Source organism: Chionomys nivalis, chromosome 1, assembly GCF_950005125.1.
Source record: "Chionomys nivalis chromosome 1, mChiNiv1.1, whole genome shotgun sequence".
NCBI classification, from domain to species: domain Eukaryota; kingdom Metazoa; phylum Chordata; class Mammalia; order Rodentia; family Cricetidae; genus Chionomys; species Chionomys nivalis.
The window spans coordinates 129,855-153,585 of record NC_080086.1 but is presented as its reverse complement, the minus strand read 5'-3'; the positions used below and the strand labels follow the sequence as shown (position 1 = coordinate 153,585).

Sequence of the window (23,731 nt, the reverse complement as noted above, 5' to 3'; positions counted from 1 at the left end):
TCTATTAAATAAAATAAATTATGCGACATAAATTTATAGTATTTGCAAACAATTTTGTTACCAAAACTTAATGTACATTTTTCTACAAATTCAGAAAATCTTAAAAATGTATGTTTCTAATAGGAATAATTCACTTAATAATTGTTTTTGCTCTACAGAGTTATTACCATTGAGAACTTTCTGTTATAAAGTAATTTTTACCATTTATTTTTACTTATTTTGAAATTGTATTGTTTACACTTTTTGAAAATTTTATTCAAGTGTACTATATTTACATAATTTCCCCCTGCCCTTTCCTCCATTGAACTCCATCCTTGCCACACCAGTTTCTCAAAAATTTCATGGCCTCTTATTTAGTTATTATTGTTTCATATGTATATTTGAATATTTAGTTATTTATAAATACAACTTGATGAGTTTATTTAGTGTTGCTTGTGTATATGTAATCTAGAGGTGACTACTTGAGATTGGATACTTAATCAGGGTAACAGTCATTAGAGAAGATTAATTCCCTTTCTTAGTAGCCATAATTTTATGACATTTCTTTCAATTCATTTCCTTTTTCTCATCCAAAGTTTTCTCATGGCATTTTTCATCTCTGTATTTCTCAGCGTATATATAAGGGGGTTCAACATGGGGGTGATAACAGTATAGAAAACAGTCAATGATTTATCAATTGGTAAAGTAGAAGGAGGTCTCACATACATAAAAATACAGGGAACAAAGAAGAGGACTACCACAGTGATGTGAGAGCCACAGGTGGATAAGGCTTTGTGCCTCCCTTCCTGACTGAGATTCTTCAGAGAGTGGAGAATGACCCCATAAGAAATTAGCAACAACATAAAAATAACAACACAGATTGCCCCATCATTGGCAACAACTGTAAGGCCAATAACATAGGTGTCTGTGCAGGCCAGTTTTAATAAGGGGTACATATCACAAATGAAGTGGTCAATGACATTAGAACCACAGAAAGGAAGGTTATATACAAAGAGAAGTTGGACTACAGCATGCACAAAACCCCCAACCCAGGCCAGCAGCAGGAGCAGAACACACACACTTTGGTTCATGATGGTCAGATAATGCAAGGGTTTGCAGATGGCCACATACCGATCATAGGCCATGACGACCAAGAGTAAAATCTCAGCACCACCAAATAAGTGTCCTATAAAAAGCTGTGCCATGCAAGCTTGGAAGGAAATAGTTTTCTTCTCATAAAGTAAGTCTATGAACATATTTGGTGTAACTGTGGTTGAATAAACAGCATCCATAAATGATAAGTAGCCAAGAAAGAAATACATGGGGGCATCTAAACTTGGGCTGACCACAACAGTCACAACAATGAGCAGGTTGCCTGCCATTGTCACAATGTAGATAACCAAGAACAGAACAAATAATATTTTCTGGCCTTCAGGACTCTGAGTGAGACCCAATAGAACAAACTCAGTCACATTGTTTCTTTGTTCCATATATATTTTATACTTTGTTCCTTCTGTATATTTTCATGTCAGGAGTCAAACAAATTATTTGGAATTTTATCAATGACTTCATGAATTTTTAAAAAAAAATTTCATTTATTCTGAAAACAAGAAAATAGAGATCATGACTTACTTTATCCCCACACTTATAGATAAAACAAACAGGAGTTTCCAAATTCAGTTTTCTTACAGACTAATTGAAAGAAATATAACATATTAGAGATTTATTAGGGAAAAGAACAGATTGTTAAATAAATGAGTTGTAACAACTATATTTTACAACTACCAGATAAAATCAGACATAAATCTAGTATAATAAGAAAAAAACAAAATAATATGGATTAAATATAAAATATAAAGTTAAAACAATATATAAAAAAACATAAAAGAAACAAAAGCATGCAAGATAATAATGAAAGACAACAACATAAGGTATATTATATTATAATTTCAAAAAAGCAAATTATAAGCAAATTATTTTAATAAAAACTTTAATATTTAAAGTTCAATAAAAGAAATACTTTCAAATGTTTTAAAAAGTATTATAAGATGCTAAAATTCACTCATTAGAAGAAAGTGAAAAATATAGGATGCTGAAATTCAAATATAAATCTGTACCTAACAGATCATCAACAAATTGCTTGTGCAGTTGAAAAGGATATTTTTGTATTCTGAAGTTCAATGCAAATTTTGTATTTTGGATAAAATTTGACAATCTATATTGAATAAAAATACAAGTATTTATCATCTCATCAGTTCTAGTCTTTAAATCTGTTCCAAAGCATTAAAGTCACAGAACATGAGGACACACTCTGCTGTTTTATTTATGAATAGAGGAAGCAAAAATGAAATAGTAAAATAAATGATAATAATTAAATAAAACACAATGTTGTAAAATTTATATATATATATATATAGTTAATGTAGGAAGACAGAGAAATCTTACATTAAAGAATGAAACTAATAGGAGGAAATAATCAATAAAGAAAGACAGAGAGGGAGGGGAAGAGAAGAGGGGTGCAGGATTGATTTCATATACCAAGTTACCATACCATTATATGTACACATGCCATGGCATACATGAGGAGGTCAGAGGACAACTTACAGGAATCAGTTCTTCTTTTAAATCATGTATGTCCTGAAGGAGGATAAAACTCTAGTCATCAGGTTCCATGGCAGGCACTTTTATCAGCTGAGTCATCTCACCAGCCCAATTCTTTAATACTCTCAAGAACACTAAATGAATTTCCCCTCCATTTCCCTCATCATCAATTTTCTCCCTGTATTATATTATTCTGTCATCACAATTATGTAAGTCCAATTTAAAAAAGAATCTATCTTCTTGCCCTATATTACCTTTAAGGAAGCAGCTACCTCTATTCTATATTCTTTGTATACTCCTCACTTCACTGAACCTGAAGGCTGATTTTGTTCTTCCTCTATTTATTTGTTGTCCTGCTATTTACACCAACTGAAGTAGCAGCAGGCTTAAAAATTATGCTAGTTTCTTTGATTCCCCTCATTCAACTACTGCAGTGTTACATCCTCTTCTAATGTTTAACATATTCAACAATGCTAAGAGAATGTCTTAGTTGAAACCATCAACTGATTGTTCAGTGGAAGATCCCTTAAGTAGTTGCTTTGGAAATTAGTTGTTAAGAACAGTAATCAGGAAAACATATTTCAGATTTTTATAGTGTTAAGACATGCAAAAGCATTACAGTTTTATACGGATCCATAGACATTTTAATGGTCACAATGGATCCATAATGGGAATGATCATCACAACCTCACAGACAAAATTTTAAAAGACCCTTACAAATAAATATACATCCTTAGTTACCTATTAAGGGCATATTCATTCAGCTCAAATTCAGAAATGTGGTTCGTGATTTCTGGTCCAGAATGATGACAACTTCACACATTGATTTCACTTCTTAAGAGAGATCAAAATGACACAAGTGCTAATCTGGATTTTGAAATGCTTCCAGCTAAACAATTCTCTTTATGCTTGCAAGAATTCAGACTGAACAGTCATTCAGAAAAAAAATGAAGTATTACTTTTTAACCTTGTTAGTATTTTTCAACTGAATATTTAGAATATCTTATAATTGCAAACCTTTGGTATTAATTTGCAACACAGAAATCTGAAATCTTTCTTTTTAAAAAATTTCTTGAAATAGTAAATAAATATTAAATATGCATGCTGAGGACACATAGGTAAATTTTGTTGGAGACAATAAATACTTAATAAAAATAATTGTAATTATGTTTTATACAAAAATTAAAATAATGAAATAATCTTTGAAATACTGGAGTCTCAGGTATACTAGCCTGTATATGCAGTTGAACTTAGATTGCTTGAAGGGTAGAAATAGTCTTAATCTGTATTCCTTCATTCTTATGTGAGTTTATCATTTCTGATTTTGAAAGCTCCATGAATACTGATAGAGACAAACATTCTAAGGGAAGAGCAAAGTCTGTGGACGTTTTATATAACACACCATCACAAACTATCCATCATTGGTATCTCCAATGGTAATTTTCCTCTAATTAGATTCACTGGGACCTTATTTGTAATTCTGAAGGTAGGCTATGCATCTCCTCAGATACCCCCAAGGACAACCACTATAGACTTGAGGAAAATATCATGAGTGAACAACTTGAGGACAAATTACCAAATGATAATGTCCAATCTTGGCCAATAAAAAGAATGTATAAAATTTCATATATGAAAATCACTTTGAGTATATTATTTAACTTATTCTTTACCAGTTGATAATTGATCACACAGCAAAAACATAAGGAATATTAATTTCAAGCTAGTTACCAAAGGCTTAATTCAAATGTAGATATGTTCCTTAAGGGAAAAAGTTCAAGTTTATATAGCTTTAGAGAACAGTTGGCAGACTGTGTTTTAGTACAGGGGTAGAGAAAGAGAAAACAAGTAGGAGACTATGTCTTTGAGATACCTCAGAAAATAGTCACTAAAATGGATCCTGAAGTCACTAGTCATGAGTCTATAACATACACTGATACATATTTCAAAGAATTTCACTCAATCAAAATAAATATCAGTAGGAATTCAGTTGTAAATTGATAGCAAAATTAAGTCTAAAATTTAACCAATTGTTTACAAATATAGCAATATAATCTGTACATCTCCCCTGGAATATACTTCTTGAATGAAAATTTCTACAAAGAAAAATAAAGTGCACATAGTAGTGCATATAATGATATTGTATATAGTCATATTTTAGTAGTATCAACCATATTGTTTACTTTCTTTCAAGTATACTAGTTTTATTGGTATAAAATTTAAAATTAATAGTTTCATGTATTTCAAGTATACTACTGATATTTGGTTAAATGTATACACAATAAAGTGATCATGATGATAAATAAGTCAATAATACACTTATCTTTCAGGTGATTGATTATTTCCTTAAGGCATTTTATGGAAATGCTTAGAAAAATTAATATCTATTTGTCCTGATTTTCATAATTACAGTTATCATGTTATTGACTACTGTTTTAGTCAGGGTTCTCTAAAGAAACAGAATGGATTGAATGAATATAATATAAGGAGATTAGATTGATTTATAGGCTGTGGTCCAGGTGGTCCAACAATAGCTATATTTTAATGCAAAGTACAGAATCTGATAGTTGTTCAGTCCCCAGAGTTAGATATCTCCGCTGATCTTCAGTATATGTGAAATCCCAAAGAAAATGTTTCTAACGCTATTGATGGAATGCCTCCTTTATATGATAGATGAACTTGCCAGCAAGCATAAGAGCAAGCAGGCTAAAAAGCAGAAGCCTCCTTTTTTAATGTCCTTTTATGAAAGGAAGACAAGAAGGTATGACTGAGGTTTAGTGTAGGACTTCTTATCCCAATAATCCAATCTAGAAAAATCCTTCACAGGTATGCTCAACAGCTTGGGTTTTAGTTGATCTCAGATGTAGTCATGATGGCAACCAAGATTAGCCATCATAGCTATAATTTAGAATCATTGTTGCTAAGTATTAATATTAAAGCCTTTCACATGTTCTATGCTTTGACAGGCATTGTGCTCTGGTCCTATAAGTCTAAAAAACCTCCCACACAACTGAAATAATGCATTATCTGCCATTTTGGGCCCAAGATATGAGATATGATTTAGTTTAACAATATAAATTGCAATAATTGGCTATGTATCTTTCCTCCTGAATATTGTGTTATTTTATATCATATTGTCCTTATTCATTCCTCAAGGATAAGAAATTTCAAAGTTTATATTCAGTTAAAAATAACACAACAGTGAACATGAACATAGTTCTTTAAAATATGTTCAGTTTTATTTGTCTAAATTAACAGTAGTAGGATTTCTTGATAATTAATATTTTTATTTTTAAAATATTTTACTTTTAATTATTTATACGCTTTCTTACATGAAAGTTTACATACATGTGGAAGTAGATGTCCAAAGAGTCCGAAAGAGGGAGCTGTGACATGGGAAATGGGAACTGAACTTGGCTCATCTCCATCATTTATTTTCTTTTCCAAACATATTTCCATAATAACTCTTGAGTCAATATCTCCAAGAAGAACGCAGAATAACTTTTGTTCCACACATCAAGAACATCCATTTTATTTTGATTTGATTTATAGAATTAATGTATTATTTTGGAGTTTTGTTCTGTTTATAAAGGGTCTACAATGGAACTCTAATTGGTCTTGATTTGGTGACACAATTGTTTCAGTATCCCAAATTCTAGGCTGATGCCACCAAGCCTAGACCTTCTGCCTTTTGACAGCAACTATTCTAACAGATGTGAAATGACATCTACTTTCAGCTATTATTTTCATTTCCCTGATGATTAGTAACACAGTGAAACATTTAGTGGATACTTTGGTCATTTGCTAGTCTCCTAATAATGTATTTTGAAAATGAATACACTGGAGTTTTGTAATGTATTTGGTTTCGTTGTTGTTAGGTTTTGTTTTTCTTTTTTTCCCTTTTTAGATTTATTTTTTATTCTCGAGTTTATAAGTGTATCATTTCTCCTTTTCTCCATCCAAACAAGGTCATATACTCTCTTTGCTCTCTTTCAAATACATTACTTTTATTATTATTTGTTTTCATTTTTGATACTGGATGTCATGTAGATGATCTTGAATTCATGAATCCCCTCTTTCCACTTCCCAGGTGTTTGGATTAAAAATATACTATCATTTCCACACAGGTTTGTTTGGTGTTGCTTGTGTAATACTTAGACTTTAACTAGGGCTTCATATATGCTATGTAAGCACCCATTTATGGAGCTATAGACCCAACTGAGTTTTATTTGCCCTAAGAAGATGAACTCATGTCATTTTAAGAAAATGGATAAAACTTCCAGCATATATAACCACTATATTATTGTAAAAAAAACTGTGAAAGAATAATAATAATAATAGTATAAGCACATAGTCTGTGCATTAATTGAATTTATCATACCTGCTCTAGAAAGAAAAGAATATAACAGATATCTGAGAAAAATTTTCTATCCAAAAGACATGCATCTACTAACTGATAAAATTATCAAGTGATGGTTTATATAATGATACAATTTTTTTTACCCAGCTTCTCCCTCTCATTTATCATCATTGAGTTTCTTAGATGGTAGATGAATGTGACTAGTATGAGGTCCACTGAGATCTAACACAAAATTTATAGTGTAGAAGGAGCTGCGGGCAGGCCTGCTTTTCGTCCTGCCCAGCTCCCATATGGTCAGCTTTACACCCGAAATAACAACACACAAACTGTATTCGTTTAAACACTGCCTGGCCCATTAGCTCTAGCCTCTTACTGGCTAACTCTCACATCTTGACTAACCCATTTCTAATAATCTGTGTGGCTTACCGGGAAGGATTCTACCCTACATCCATCTTGGGCCGGAGCTTCATTGCGTCTGACAATACTACATCATTATAGCTTGTGTTACTCCTTTGAAATGTATTGTTTGCTGCTAAGAGGACATCAACATATAAACAGGAATGACCATTTTTAATGAACACATTTTTGTAGGAAAATACCAAATAAATCCCCATGCATTTAAAGAATAATTCAGAGTCAATCAGAGTTATTGATTGAGGTCTTCCAGTTTTAAATATTAATTATATATGTGACATATTTAGAGTTATTGATTGGGTTGACTGAGGTTTTCCAAGGGAGGCTTGCCTTCTTCTGGAGAGAGGCTGAGGGGGAGAGGATGGGATTTCATAAGGGAGTTGGGAAAGAGATTTGGAGGAAATGAGGGAGGGAAATTTGCTGTCAGTCTGTACAAAAAAATAAATATTTTTAAAAAATAAATAAATGAATGAATAAATAAATAAAAAGTAACAAGTGCTCTTATCCCCAAGTGCTCTCCAGTATGAGTAAACAAAATATTATTTTCAAAATAAGATAGAGTAAAAAAGGAAATAAATAAGCAAACAAGCAAAATATAAAAATATATCAAAAAGGGGCTCATAAAATGAACCCCTAAGATACTGTTGGTAAGAACATAAAATTGCACAGCTATGTCAGAAAACACTACTATGCAATCCATGCCACATTCAAGGATAGGAGTTTGTGAATGCCTGTGTGACTAAAAAATATTTCCTTCTCATGTAGGATGTATTGACCTTAGTCAAGATAGAATCAACCTACATGATAATGAATCCATGTATAAATAAAGAAGAAAGCACCTGGGATCCCCTCTGGAGCCAAGTCTCTTGCCAACCCTAAAATGGCTCCCTTAATGTAGATATCTTATTCCCTGCTCCTATACCAGGTGTCCAAGGGGATGTCCCCAGCTAAGTCCTTGGGTAGCAGAGTAGAGGGTGCCTGAACTGGCCTTGCCCCACTATCACACTGATGATTATCTCGAATATCACCATAGAGTCTTCGCCCCGCGACAGATGGAGATAGAGACAAAGTCCCTCATCAGAGCAACGGACTGAGCCCTCAAGGTCCAGTTGAAGAGCAGAAGGAGGGAGGAGATGAGCAAGGAAGTCTGGTTGGCTAGGGGTTGGCCCACCCACTGAGACAGTGTGCCTGTTCTAATGGGAGTTCACCAAATCCAGCTGGACCAGGACTGCATGAGCATGTGATCATATAAGACTCTCTGAACATGGCTGTAAATGGGGGCTCACTGAGAAGCCATTGATAAAGAATCTTCATCTGGCGATGGATGGAGATAAAGACAGAGACCCACATTGGAGCACTGGACTGAGCTCTCAGGGTCCAAATGAGGAGCAGAAGGAGGGAGAACATGAGCAAGGAAGTCAGGACCGTGAGGGGTGTGCCCACCCACTGAGACGGTAGGGCTGATTTAATGGGAGCTCACCAAGGCCAGCTGGACTGGGACTGATGGAGCATGTGATCAAACCGGACTTTCTGAATGTGGCTGACATGGAGGGCTGACTGAGAAGCCAAGGACAATGGCATTGGGTTTTGATTCTACGCATGTACTGGCTTTGTGGGAGCCTAGTCTGTTTGGATGCTCACCTTCCTAGACCTGGATGGAGGGTGGAGGACCTTGGACTTCCCACAGGGCAGGGAACCCTGACTGCTCTTTGGACTGGAGAAGGAGGGGGTGGGGGAGGGGGAGGGAAATGGGAGGAGGGGAGGAAGGGGAAATTTTTAATAAAAATAAATAATAAAAAGAAGAAAGCAATATTTAGTAAAAAACACACTGTGAGATGCGTTTCAGCCTTTAAAAAGAGGAACACCATTAATTTGTAGCAATAATGAATGAAACTGAATATTATTAAGTTAAATAATCAATATTGAGGTCTTTAATCCATTTTGACTTGAGTTTTGTGCATGGTGATAGATATGGATGTATTTTCATACTTCTACAGGTTGACATCCACTTATGCCAGCACCATTTAATACAAATGGATTAAAGACCTCAGTATAAGTCTGACCACACTGAACCTGATAGAAGAGTATCTGATAGAAAGAATACCTAATAGAAAGTGGGAAGTAGCCTGCAATTTATTGGCACAGGAGACCACTTCCTACATATAACCCCAGTAGCACAGACAATAGGAGCAACAATTAATAAATGGGGTCTCCTGAAACTGAGAAGCTTCTGTAAAGCAAAGGACACAGACAATTAGACAAAAAGGCAACCTTCTGAATGGGAGAAGATCTTCATCAACTCCACCAGTTACTTACACAAAGTACTTTCAATGGTTTTATTACCAATGCATATGTAAAATACAAAATCTATAAATAAGTTACATGTATTTCAGATATGCATAAACTTATATTTTAAAGGATGAGTATTCTAAGACACATTTTCAAATAGTAAACTATTTTACCTGAATGTCTAGCCTTGTTCATTTTACACAACTTTATATACTATTAAATATCATCTCAATAGCAGTTGTTAAGACTATAAATACTAAAATTATATTATATTCAGAATATGGATGAACCAACATGGCTGTAGACTAAAAACAATCTAAAATTTAAAAATGTATATATAAGTTTAAATCTATAAATAAAATATTCAAGTAAAATACAAATACAATATTTAGTAAAAACACTGTTTATAATAACAACATTTTATTTTCTTGATTTATTTAATAACAAATAATTATTACATACACCTATTTTTTAAAAAAACTGAAAAAATTATATTGGTAACTAGTGACAAAAAACAAAAACGGATTCATAACTTGGCATAATATGGTTTTTAAATAATAGTTATTCTGTCAACAAAAACTGTAAACTTTTGCTATCTTCAAATGAATCTCATATAATGAAACTATTCATATCTTTAGTTAATCATAATATCATCTATCATTAGAGTACATGAAATGAAAAAATGTGTTAAAATTGGCCCAGAAAAAAGAAGAAACCCTGAAACAGTGCACAGGTATTAAAATCTGCCATACAGATTATATTACATTAGAAATGTATGGTGTGTATTTAGTTTAGAAAAATTTTTCCAGGAATTTATCTAGGAATTGTTCTCATTGATTTCTCATAAACACACATGATTATAATTTCAAAATCTTGATTAGCTGACTGATTAGAAAATAAACCCCTTTTCTATGCCCTATCTAAAGTTATTTTAAAAATATTTAAAAGATTAGCTTAGTTTTTTCTTAATATGTAAAACTCAAAATTCTATTAGATTAATTTTAATCTCAATAGAAAATTGATTCTTCTCCTCAATGACTTTGTACAAACAAAAGCGTACCTAAAGAATTCTCTGAGCATACTGCATCCTTTGTTAGCAGTTATTGTTTATTTGTAGCTTTGAAATTACTGTGTGTTCAGCAAGGAAACATTCTTAATCTTTCCATAGTTAGTCTTCCATACCAAAGTTTTTCCATACAACTCTTCATCTCTGAATTTCTCAGTGTATATATTAAAGGATTTAACATGGGGGTGATAATTGTATAAATTACAGTCAGGGATTTATCAATAGGAAAGTTGGAGACAGGTCTAACATACATGAAAATACAGGGAACAAAAAAGAGGACAACTACCATGATGTGGGAACTGCAGGTGGACAGGGCTTTACGCCTCCCTTCCTCACTATAGGTCTTAAGAGAGTTTAGAATAATCCCATAGGAGACTAGGAGAAGGATAAAGACAGTCATACAAATTGCTCCACCATTGGCAACCACAGTGAGGCCGATTAAATAAGTGTCAGTACAGGCTAATCCCAGTAATGGGTACATGTCACAGATAAAGTGATCAATGACATTGGGGCCACAAAAGGGGAGGTTGTAAACAAAGATAACTTGAACAAAAGAGTGGGCAAAACCTCCAGCAAAGGCTGCCACTAATAGGAGAATGCAAACCCGACGATTCATGATGGTCATATAATGCAGTGGTTTACAGATGGCTACATAGCGGTCATAGGCCATGAAAACCAGAAGGAAAACCTCAGCACCACCAAATAAGTGCTCCACAAAGAGCTGGCCTATGCAGGCTGAAACTGAAATTGTTTTTCTGCTGCAGATCAAGTCCATAATCAACTTTGGCGAGAAGGCAGTGGAATAAATAGCATCCATGAGTGACAAACATGCAAGGAAGAAGTACATTGGGGAGTTCAGTGAGGGGCTGGCAATCACTGTACCCACAATAAGCAGGTTGCCCACCACTGTCACAATGTAGATGAGTAAAAATATGACAAACAATGCTTTTCTCCCTGCAGAATCTCCAGTGAGACCTAGCAGGATAAATTCTGTCACGTTGTTCTGCTCCATTTAGTCTGACAAGAGTAGATCCAGAGATAATACCTCAGGAACACCTGTAATAAAATTGTGATCATGGCCAAGAAACATTTTAACTTATAATCAACAGCATCCTCAGTTTTTAGATATGAATCCCAATTGGGTTTTGAAAAGTATATAGCAGATTTATTTCCCATGGAGTACCATTGATATGTTGATAAAGCTATTTTTCTCTGGTTGATTTTGTTGAGCCCCAGCAAACAGGTTTGTTGTCATGACTTAGGTTGATCTTTGTATCTGAGACCAAACAAAAGTTCCACAGTTATTAATATGTTTAGACTTCTTGTTTAAAATGTTATTTTTCACAAATGTCAACAATGACATAAGAAGGGTATTAATGTTAAGAAATCCATACTGTTGGTTGAATATAAAACTATAATACATCAACTGACATAATGTCTATTATTTGAGTTTGGTGTTATTTTGTAGTACATATATTCATAATACTATGTAACCCCCAGACAGCTCTACTCCAGGCACAACCATTTCTAAGCAATGATACTGTATCTTTACAATCTGTCATAAACATCTCAAATGACTTTTTTCTTTAGAGATTTCATATTAAGTTTCAAGGAACTTGGCTTTACCTGTATCAAAAAGTTATAATACAATATTTAAAATGGTGGACATATCATCTGATTCATTTTAAAGATTTGATTTCTATTAAAACTGTCTTACTTTTATACTTAAAGGATCAACATAATTCTTAAAATTTTATTTAAAAAATAACATCATATTTCATAAAATAATTTTATCAATCTAAGTCATAGAAGGTAACTCTGTATGTTATGTCCCAACAACTTTGCTTGGATCATTTTAAGGTTCACAAATAAAAGTCCATATCAAGTTTCCAGAACATAATACATATTCATTTCTTTTCATTCTGACACTTTTCTTAATAAAATACATTTAATAATGAATCAAAAATAATTTTCTTTCTTATTTTATATAATATATAACACTATAAATAAGATGATGTGATATTTTCTATTGTTACACATGTAATAACATAATACTTATTATTTGACCTTGTAGAAATTAAACAATAATCACATTCTAACACTGGATACAACAAAAGATGCACATTCCAGTTGACTTATTGCTATGATCCCTTAAATATTTTATTCAGAAATCACCAAAGAGACTAATAAGCCATTGGTTTTCTTCAGTATAAGAATACTTTAACATCATTAGGCATCTATAATTGATATCCTGAATTTTATTTTGACCCAGAAATCATTCTTATCTATACAAAGGGTGACTGCGATATAATATACATGTGTGTATATATGCATACTATACATATTATATATATATATATATATATATATATATATATATATATATATATATTTACAGACAGATATAAAACTGCTTGGCTTAAATTCAAAAATAGTAGTTGAATAGTCTTACTCTCTGTGAAAATATTTTCATAAAAAAACAACAATGGTATGTTTGGACAAGTGTGTAAAAATCAACCAAATTAAACAATTAACTGATTTAAATACTCCCTGTCATATGCATATGTATCTCATATGTGCAAATCATATATTTGTGAAGATTTTATCAGGATTCACAACATAATTTTTATATTCTGTGGAGTAGTTAGGTACTTTCTCTTGCCAAGATTCAGATCATTTTCTCTAGAGATTTTTCAGGGAGAGAAAACAGCTGAGAAGTGATTGATTTACTAATCTGAATTTGTTTCAGTTGTTCTAACTTCAGTTAAAACAGCACAAAGAAGGAAGAGTTCATAATTGTTTTACTCAAAAAATATTCTAGCAAAATTCAGTCTTACCGTGATAGCCAGATTCTCTCTGCCCAAGAATCTCCATGGCATGAAGGCTAAGAAATTGCAACTTCTGTGTGTTTTAGTCTATGTTCTAATTCTTGGAAGATAGTCCAGATAGTTCTAAGATTTAGTAGGAGCAAAATATTTCATCAGAGTCTCAAACTGAGAGATAAAGCTATATGACTGGTAGCTGCTGGGAGATTGAGAGTTAGTTGTTGATTTTAGGAATGTGTCTCTAATAGGTCTAATCAGCTCCAGTGGATGGCCACATACTCAAGAGTATATAGACAGCCTTAATTGCACTCAATGGGGTAAAAAGTAAATGAAGGAGCCCACATTTTTGTGTGAATATGGAATGAGAGTGTATCTGGGACAAATACGAGAAAAGAGCAAACTATGATCAAACTACTAAGAACAAAATTCTCAAAGATTTAACATAAACATATTTTAACCTCACGCAAGATAGTGTTGCTAAATCCATCCATTTGCATGCAAGTTTCAAGATGCCATTGCTTTTTACTACTGAGTAGTACTTCATTGTGTAAATTACCACATTTGCTTTATCCACTCATCTGTTGAGGGGCATCTAGGTTGTTTCTAGGTTCTGACTATTAAAAATAATTCTGTTATGAACATAGCTCAACAAATGTCTTTGTAGTATGAATGAACATCTCTTGAGTATATGCCCAAGAGTGGTATTGTTGGATCTTAAGGTAGAATGATTCCCAATTTTCTGAGAAACCTCCATACTGATTTCCAAAGTGGTTATACAAGTTTGTATTCCTACCAGCAATAGATGAGCTATAAGCTATCATTGGTGTTTTTGATCTTAACCATTCTGACAGCTGTGTCTCAGAGTTGTTTTGATTTTGCTGATAGATAAGGATGTTGAACGATTATTTCCTTTAGTGTCTTTTGGCCATTTGAGACTATTCTGTTGAGAATTCTCTGTTTAGATCTGTACCCATTTTTTAATTGGATTATTTGATATTGTGATGTCTAATTTCTTGAGCTCTTTATATATTTTGGAGATCAATCCTCTGCCTGATGTGAGGTTAGTAAAGATCTTTTTCCACAAAAAAAAGAAAATTTCATTAAATAGTATTATATATAATGTTGGAAGAAATTTTTTACTTTCCTAAGACTGAAATGATGCACTTTCTGGATTCATCCACCCCCTTTTGGCTCTTACTATCTTCCTGCCTCCTCTTCCACAAAGCTCTCTGAGCCCTGAGAGGAGGAATTGATGAGAATTCCCAGTATGTAGTGTTCCAAAATCTCTCACTCTCACATTAATCTCTGTATAAGTTCCTATGTGCTGCAGGAAGAAGTGTCTCCGATGATGGCTGAGCAAGGTACCGATCTATGAGTATAGAAGAACATCTGTATGAATAGGTTCTTTAGTAGAATAGTACAGTTTGGTTTTCCCCAAAACATTATGACTGATCCACATGTGAACTCAATGTGTCTGTGGCAGCATACACAGACCCTACACATGTTCAAGACAAATGTTGTCCGTGCACTGAGGGGAGTATCTAGATACAAAATCACATTCCTTTTGTCAAGAAGGTATTTGCAACTGATACCCACTTGCAAGGGAAAAATTAGTTTTCTCCAGTGGGATCTTACTGTGTATAGTAACCATATTTCAGGGCAGGTCCTGTGCAATAAGGTCAATACAAAATGCTGGTGTTTCTATAGACTTTTGTCTCATTTCTTTGTACTCTTTTCTTCTACTGGTCTATTGTCTGTATGATTTCTGAATTTGTGTTTTTGTAGTGTGTGTGTGTATATGTATTTCTTGTACTTTTTCCTTTATTTTTATTTTAATCTAGCTTGTTTCATTGTTTGCCTTATAAAAATAGAGAAAAATGGCAAGGAAGTAGGTAGGAGGGAAAAAGAATCTGGGAAAAGTTAGGGGAGAATAAACAGTGATCAGAATATATTGTATAAGAATATTAATAAAAAGCAATCACCTGAGTTGGGAAATTCCCATTACTCTAAAATAGTCACCCCCCCATTTTCTCTCACATTACTATAGTGCATTGTCTATGAAATAGAGATGAGCTAGTGACCAATATTTTATTTCTTTTTACTTTTTCTTTCCCATCCTTACTTTCCATATTCTTGCCCTCATAATTCAGTACCCAAAGTTATGGGGCAAATAAAGGTTGTTCTAAGAGGCAAGTTCATAGCACTACATGCCTACATGCACTGGAATGATTTCATATTAGTAACTTAACAGCATACCTGAAGCTGCCCCAAATAATAGAGAGCAAGAAATAAACTCAGGATGAAAATCAATTTGAAAAAAAGGATAGTAATAAAAACAATAAATGAAACAAAGAATTGATTCTTTGTGAAAATAAGTAAGACTGACAAACCTTTAACTAAATTGTCCAAAAAGCCGAACGAAGAGATTCAAATTAACAGAAATAGAGATTAAAAGAGGGACATAAAAACAGAAACCAAGGATAAAGAAAGAATCAAAGGTTTATACTTTAATAATATGCCAACAAATTGGAAAATCTAAAAGAAGTGGATAGATTTTGTATATACCAATTAACAAATTAAACCAAATTCAGATAAACTGCTGGACAGTGGTGGTACAGACTTTTAATCCCAGAACTCTGGAGGCAAAGGCAAGCAGATCTCTGAGTTCAAGGCCAGTGTGGTCTATAAAACAAGTTCCAAAAGAAACTGGGCTACAAAAGGAAACCCCGTCTCAAAATAGAAGGAGAATGATGAGATGAATAAGAGGAAGAAGAAAAGGAAGAAAAAGAGGAAGAAGAAGGATGGATACATTTTTGAGAGCTGAAGCATGCAGCACCGTAATGATGGAAACAGGAGAAAGAAAACAATCGGGCAGTTTTTAGATAGAACTTTAATATTTGGTCATTCTACCTCTGGTACTCAACAATCTCATCCTTGGCAGAAGCCATAAATGTCCTTTCATTTAAAGACCAGAGTGCCAGAAAAGTCTAGAGATACTAGTTCCTGATATCTTTTCATACAGTGAAATTTGTGGGTGAATGTTTCCCAGACTCCAGTTTAGACTCCTGGATGGAGAGGCACATGAATGCTTCATAGTTTAACAATAGCTGAGCTGTCATTTGTACTTGCCAAGAGAGGGAAAATCAATTTCTTCCAGTGGAGTTATACTGGGTGCATCAACCACTCCAAGGAAGACCTCATGTTCACGTAAGGTGAACATAATACACTTCATTGTTTATTTTTTTAAATGTGCTTTTATTTGGTTATAGATTGTTGTTTTGTTTGTCTATTTGTTTGGGGATATGGTTTCATTTTCATACCTATTCAATATAGTACTTTAAGTGTTGTCTAGAGTAATAAGACAACTGAAGGAAATCAAAGAGATCCCAATAGGAAGGGAAGCAGTCATATTATTGTATATATAAGTAATCCAAAAAAAATCTACCAGGAAACTTCTACACCTCATAAATACTTTCCACAAACTCTATACAAAATCATTACACAAAAATCAGTAACTCTCATATATACAAATAAGAAGCAGACTGTGTCTATATATATATTTCTTGTGATTTTTATGACCCTGTTTTTATATTTGCTCATTTGTTTGTTTGATTTTCCTATTCAGGTTTGTGTAGATTTTGTTAATCTTATCATTATATTTTTCTTCTATCTTTTATTTCTTCTTCTTAGATGCCAGATTTCTAATAAGGGGGAGAGAAAAGTGTGAATTTGAGTGGGTGGGGAGGTGAAAAGGACATTGGATGGGTAGTGGGGATCAATAATAATCAGTATCTATTGTATGAAAAAAATCTATTTTTAGGAAAACTAAAGTAAAATCACCAAATGGTTGAAATAGACAGCATCCAGAAGTGACAGATAGGCAAGTAAGAAGTACAATGGGTTTCCTAAGGAAGGGCTGGCAATGATTGCTCCCCACAATAAACAGATTACCCACTACTGTCACTACGTAGATGAGTAAAAATGTAACAAATATTGCTCTTTGACAAGCAGGGTCTTGAGTGAAGCCAAGAAAAACAAACTCTGTGACATTGGTTCTCTGTTCCATTGACCTGTTTAAAAATCATGTTTTGCTGATTAAAGATCTCGAACAGATCTTGACATGAAGTTATGAACATGACCGTGAATTCACTATGGCATAAACATCACCATTGTCTGTTTCACAGGTGAACCTGTGTCAAGGACCAGCCTAGATAAAAAAATACTTCTTACCAGGGTAGGAGCATGGGAGTTAAAAAATATAACTAAAGAGTATGCAGATGCATAAAAATAATAAGACAGAAAACATAGAAAATATCAGAAGGGTATTCCAGGGATTACTGAGACCCTGAAATTACCCATATTTTTCAACAACTTTTATATCCAATGTAAACTGGGGGAGAATGGAACAAAAGACTTTATTAACATGATATCAAAGGTTAACTCACACAGTCACCTCTAAAACATCCAATCATTACCATTCTGTGAAAAGTATACCTTCTAGACACAACAGGCTGGAGACATATATGAACACAAGAGCCTGGGTCAGAACATCCAAGACCTTCACAAACTCAAATTAGAAAAAATTCCAACACATAAATAGGAAGTGAACACAAAATTCCATTCCTAAACATGGAGATATTTGTAACTGATACTTCCCGCCTGAAAAGGAAAATATGTTATTTCTAAAAGAGTATTGTTGAATATATAACCACATTAAACATCAGACCAATATCAAAGGATTCCATATTTTAATGTTTTAATTTTTGTTTGGCTTGATATTTTTGTCTTAGTAGATTTTCTTGTTTCATTTGTCTATATTTTTCTTTCTTTTTCAGTGAGAAAGGCAGAGAGAATATCAAGTTCAAAGAGTAGGAATGTGGGAAGTTGAAAGCAATCTCCACTGCTCCATTGTTTTATAATAATTGTGTACTCAGAAAAATTCAGGAATGTTTGCTTATATGGAAAAAACTGAATACATGAAAATAATCTATTTTTAAGTTTATAAGTAAAATAGTAAAACAGCTGACTCTAGCTAATTGGAGCTCAATGACTGTGGACTGACAACTGGGGAACCTGTATAAGACTGAACTAACCCACTGAATGTGGGTGACTATTGTGTGTTTTGGGCACTTTGTGGGACCATTGGCTATGGAACCAGTATTAATCCCTATTTCATGAACTGGCTCTCTTGAGCCCATTCCCTTTGGCTGAGGGGAACCTGGGGGCAGGGACTTGATCCTACTTCAAGTGATATGACAGACTTTGTTGACTCCCCATTAGAGACCTCACCCTCTCTGAGGACTGGATGGGGAATGGGGTGGGGGAGGTGGGGTGAGCGATATAAGGGGAGGGTTGGGTAACTGGGATTGATATGTAAAATAAAAAAAGATTGTTTTTGAAAATAAAATAGATAAAAAGTAAAATATTGAACTTCAATATATATTTGAGAACACATTGCTTCTATATTACTTTGTCAATTATTTCTTCATTAGAAATTAGAAAGCAATTAAAGCAATTTGAAAAACAATTCTCTAAAAAACTATGATAGTCAGGCAGTGGTAGCTCACACTTTAATCCCAGCACTGTGGGCGGGGCGGGAGGGGGGGAGGCAGAGGCAGGCGGATCTCTGTGAGCTAAGGTCAGTCTGGTCTACAAGAGCTAGTTCCAAGATTGGCTCCAAAGCTACAGAGAAACCCTGTCTTGAAAACTCAAAAGCAAAAAAGGCTAGGATAGAACTTGTTAAATATTCAAGAAGATTGTAAAAATTACTTGTAACTTAACTTTTAATGTAACCTTCAAGAACTAGTATCTAATTTCATAACCAGCTGCATATCATATAACAAGGTTCATTAAAAGCATCATAAATAGGCCCAATATAATCTTCAATCCAAAAACCTGAACTAGAAGAGTAGAGACACTGAGATGAGGAAAGGGAGACATCGCAAAGCACTGTGCATGTTATAGCTATACAAATGTACCATTAATGAATGATTGCTAAGCCCGTCCTTTCTTTTAGTCTCAGAAATTTGACTATTAGTCTTAACTATGAAAAGGTCTGGAGAAAATAATATGAGTAATCACAAATACAAAATATTGTTGTATAATTTTCAATATATAAAAATAAAACACTGCTTAATGACTGATTTAAATTTCAAAAGAGATTAATTATATTCTCAGGTAATATAGTTTTGTTTTTACATGGGATAAATCCACAGGACCTTTTTTATAATACTAAAATGATGTTATACTGGTTTCAATCTCAAAGGAAAACTTTATTTTTTCAAAGGCTTTACATGAAGAAAAGTATCCTAGATAAATACAATCAGTAGATGGTATCATCCTTTGTTATAATTATTTATAACTGAATTTGTTCAAATAACAAAAGTAATTCCACCAAGGAGACTTTCCAGTTTAATCTGTAGGTGGCAATTTACACCAGAGCTTTATCATAGAACTTTTCATCTCTGAATTTCTCAAGGTGTATATTAAAGGGTTCAACATGGGAGTTATAATCGTATAAAAAACAGTAATGCATTTGTCAATAGGAAAGTTATAAACTGGTCTTGCATACATAAAAATACATGGAACAAAAAAGAGAATAACCACCAAGATGTGGGAGCTGCAAGTAGACAGGGCTTTGCGCCTCGCCTCATGACTGTGAGTATTAAGAGATCTTAGGATGATTCCATAGGAACTGAGGAGAAGGATGAAGATCACAATACACATGGCTCCACCATTAGCAATGACAGTGAGGCCAATGAAGTAAGTGTCTGTGCATGCAAGTACCAGTAATGGCGACATGTCACAAATAAAATGATCAATGACATTGGGCCCACAGAAAGGAAGGTTGTATACAAAGATAATTTGAATCAGAGAGTGTGTAAAACCTCCAGTCCAGGCAAATATCAACAAAGTGATGCAAACCCTTCGATTCATAATGGTCAAATAATGCAGTGGCTTACAGATGGCCACATAGTGATCATAGGCCATTGCCACCAGGATGACAATATCGACACCACCAAATAAATGTTCTATAAAGAGCTGGCTCATGCAAGCTGTGAATGAGATAGTCTTTTGATCACAAAGTAAGTCAATAATTAACTTGGGTGAAATGGCAGTAGAGAAAAGACCATCTAAGAATGATAGAGAGGCAAGGAAGAAGTACATTGGGGAGCCCAAGGAGGGGCTGGTAATGACTGTCACCACAATGAGCAGGTTGCCCACCATTGTCACAATGTAGATGAATAAAAACATGATAAATAATGCTTTTCTCCCAACAGGATCCTGAGTGAGGCCTAGGAGGACAAATTCTGTGATATTGCTGCTTTTTCCCATCAGCCCCTTCAGCATGCTTGTATCAAAGATGGCAGCTCCTAAGAACAGGACCTGCTGGAAATTTAAATATGTGACTTCACTATGACATGAATAACACCTTTATCATTGTTTTCCACTTTGGTAAGTTGCAGTATGAATTTAGTTAACAAGTCTTTGGTTTCTTCAAGAATCTAAATAAAGCTTTCTATTGAATGTTTTATTTCCTTATGATGAGTTTATCTAGTAGTACTCTGCTTATGATGATTTCATTGACTCTATATTGTATGTATGTATTGATACACTTAGAATTATTTAAAATATATAAATGCACAAAATCATCACAATTTTCAATAATGACAGAAAAATCATTCCCACTTTTAAGAAATCTGGCTTCTATGTTATCACAAACCTTCACTAGCTAAATTAATATAGAAGCAATGATGTAAATTGCTTTATCTAATAACATATTCAAAATATGTTCTAGGTTTCTAGGAACATAGAGCTCAATGCCATGATACTGTGACATTAGGCAAATGACCTGCACTTCTCAAAGGCATTCAGTCTGCATGGAAATCTCACATAATTTTGAGAGATTTAATGTGAAACTGCATCAAGTAATTACAAATGTATTTAAAACATTTCTGTCTATAGCAATTACTTCAACTAATCCCTATAATCCCCAGGAAACAACAAAGATCCCCAATTTTATTAAATTCAAATAATTCAGAAATCTATCCCACAGTATCATCAAATACTTCATCTGAAATTTGCACTTTTCTTGCTCTTAAATGACATAGGTAGTAAAACAGGAGGAAACATAAACTGAGGACTTGGGTAGAGAATACTCATTATTGGTTTTAAGTATCATTTTTCCGGGTAGAAAGTGCTCAGTTAGAAATGCAGCATTCACATCCATGAAAGCAGTGTCTTAAAGGGAAAAAGTTAATCCTTGGACAGTGGTATATAATGTGGGTTATGAAGCCATATGAATTTATTTATTGATCCGAGATTCTTTTCCTTGCTGTGAAGATGAACTTTTACCACATAAGAATCTTGTCAATGCCCTACTTCCTCATTTCTTTAAGAGGGCACGCTTAGCAACTCCTTTCTCTGGTTACGTTGTTATTGATGTCGCTATACATAAGCAGTAAAAAACAGCCTGGTAAACATGAAGGTGATAGCTATTAGAAATTTTTTGAGTATTTCACTGTGGCAAAGAATAATGAATTATCACAGTTAATTTAAACAGAACTCTTGCCTTTATCTGAAGTATAAATAACATTATACTTTTATATTAACTTGTATGTTTTAGGAAATATGTACTTTACTACTGGTAGGTACAAAGATTATTTATTTACCTTTGAGATGATGGATTTTGTCTAGAAACAAAAACACAAGATGATGCTGTTTGAATGATTTTTATGGCGAAGGGGCATTTGAAGTTTTCTTGAGAAGCCAGATCTGATATTCCTTCTGTAAAATTCTCATTATGATCTGGAGTTGTAGAACCTACAAGCAGAAAACATCTCAGCTACTAAGTGACATAAGAGAGAAGTGCTGTGTCCAGTACTCACCCTTGCATATTGTACTTCTTGTCAGGTTTTGCTCCTTCACATTCATTGATTACTAATACTGAATTTCAATGGGTCAAATCTCCAAAGTTTTGTTTAATAATATCAAAAATACAATCAAAGCACAATATTTAAACTTTAGCATGAAAATTTAAGATGTTAGTATTACAAACTGATAGAATAATATAATTGCATTCTTAATATTGGACATTGAAACTTTTCTAAGAATAATACTGCGTTTAAGGACATGATAGAACTTCAACATGACAGTATATGAACCAACATGATAGTTTATAAGGGGCAATATGACCATGAGTTTTGATGAGTTTATAAACCAACACATTGTGTGCCATCATTTTAAGATTCACATGCAATAAGTAATATTAATCCTCAAGAAAAATTATATTTTCCCTTGTCCTCTAACAGAAATATATGTAATCTTAGATATCAAATATTTTGTACCTCTGTTAAATATTCATAAATATATTCTATAATACCTATAAAAATTTAGTTACTATTTTTTATATAACATATAAAACCTTTCATATGCCAATATAGAAAATAAACACTAATGAAGTTATGAAATTAAAAATAAGTATCCTATGTTTGTCCCAATTAACTTCTTTCTGTATTTGTCATCTTATTTACCTATCTGTATGCCTCTCATAAGACAATGCGAACTTCGGAAAATTCCATATGCTTCAAAACATAAAAATAGCAACATCTTAAACCCCCAGTTCATGATTTCAAGAAAGCAGATACTGCATTTGCCCCTGATGGAAAAACCCATGCCCTATTTAACTAAGTATGGACTGTTGAGTATAAATACATGAGTGAACTTGTGATTACAGATATAAAGACACCTAAATATAATAACAATACTTGTATAAGGGTAAGTGAATATTTTAATTGCTAGAAAATATCAAAGAAAAAGCAAAGTTATTGTATTAAGACAATTATGTATAAAATGGACCAAATAAGTTAAAACTAATTGTCCTACCCTATTTTGATGTTACAGATGAACAAAAATAACCAGAAAGAAAAACATTGAAGTAATGATAGTTACTTAAATTTTTCTCCTTTTGGTTTATTTTGGTGAATTGACTTTACTTTCATGAACACAAAAACTCCCATGAGCTTAACTATTAAAAATCTTACCTAACAGTGGAAAACCAGATTAACCTCATAGCAAAGCTGAAGTTTTCTTACAAATGAAGAGACCTCTTCAGTCTTTTATTCAGTCATAATTCTTCCAAATTCTATTCTACTTAAAAACTTTAATCTATATCTTAAACTTATCACCCAATAAAATTGG

General features: G+C 33.4%; 3 protein-coding genes across 3 annotated transcripts; all 3 read right to left on the bottom strand.

The window, feature by feature from the left end:
- Nucleotides 1-551: 551 nt before the first annotated feature.
- On the bottom strand, nucleotides 552-1,469 carry LOC130872197 (olfactory receptor 4A15-like). The gene has a single exon (XM_057766065.1). The coding sequence runs from the start codon at nucleotides 1,467-1,469 to the stop codon at nucleotides 552-554; it is 918 nt and encodes a 305-aa protein (XP_057622048.1).
- A 9,307-nt stretch (nucleotides 1,470-10,776) lies between these two features.
- LOC130878861 (olfactory receptor 4A16-like) lies at nucleotides 10,777-11,718 on the bottom strand. The gene has a single exon (XM_057776975.1). The coding sequence runs from the start codon at nucleotides 11,716-11,718 to the stop codon at nucleotides 10,777-10,779; it is 942 nt and encodes a 313-aa protein (XP_057632958.1).
- An 8,224-nt stretch (nucleotides 11,719-19,942) lies between these two features.
- Nucleotides 19,943-20,866, bottom strand: LOC130876174 (olfactory receptor 4A16-like). The gene has a single exon (XM_057772628.1). The coding sequence runs from the start codon at nucleotides 20,864-20,866 to the stop codon at nucleotides 19,943-19,945; it is 924 nt and encodes a 307-aa protein (XP_057628611.1).
- Between the last annotated feature and the right edge of the window lie 2,865 nt (nucleotides 20,867-23,731).

Bases quoted from the DNA above. Each gene is read 5' to 3' on its own strand.
- LOC130872197 (XM_057766065.1), bottom strand. From the start codon at position 1,469: ATGGAACAAAGAAACAATGTGACTGAGTTTGTTCTATTGGGTCTCACT.
- LOC130878861 (XM_057776975.1), bottom strand. From the start codon at position 11,718: ATGGAGCAGAACAACGTGACAGAATTTATCCTGCTAGGTCTCACTGGA.
- LOC130876174 (XM_057772628.1), bottom strand. From the start codon at position 20,866: ATGGGAAAAAGCAGCAATATCACAGAATTTGTCCTCCTAGGCCTCACT.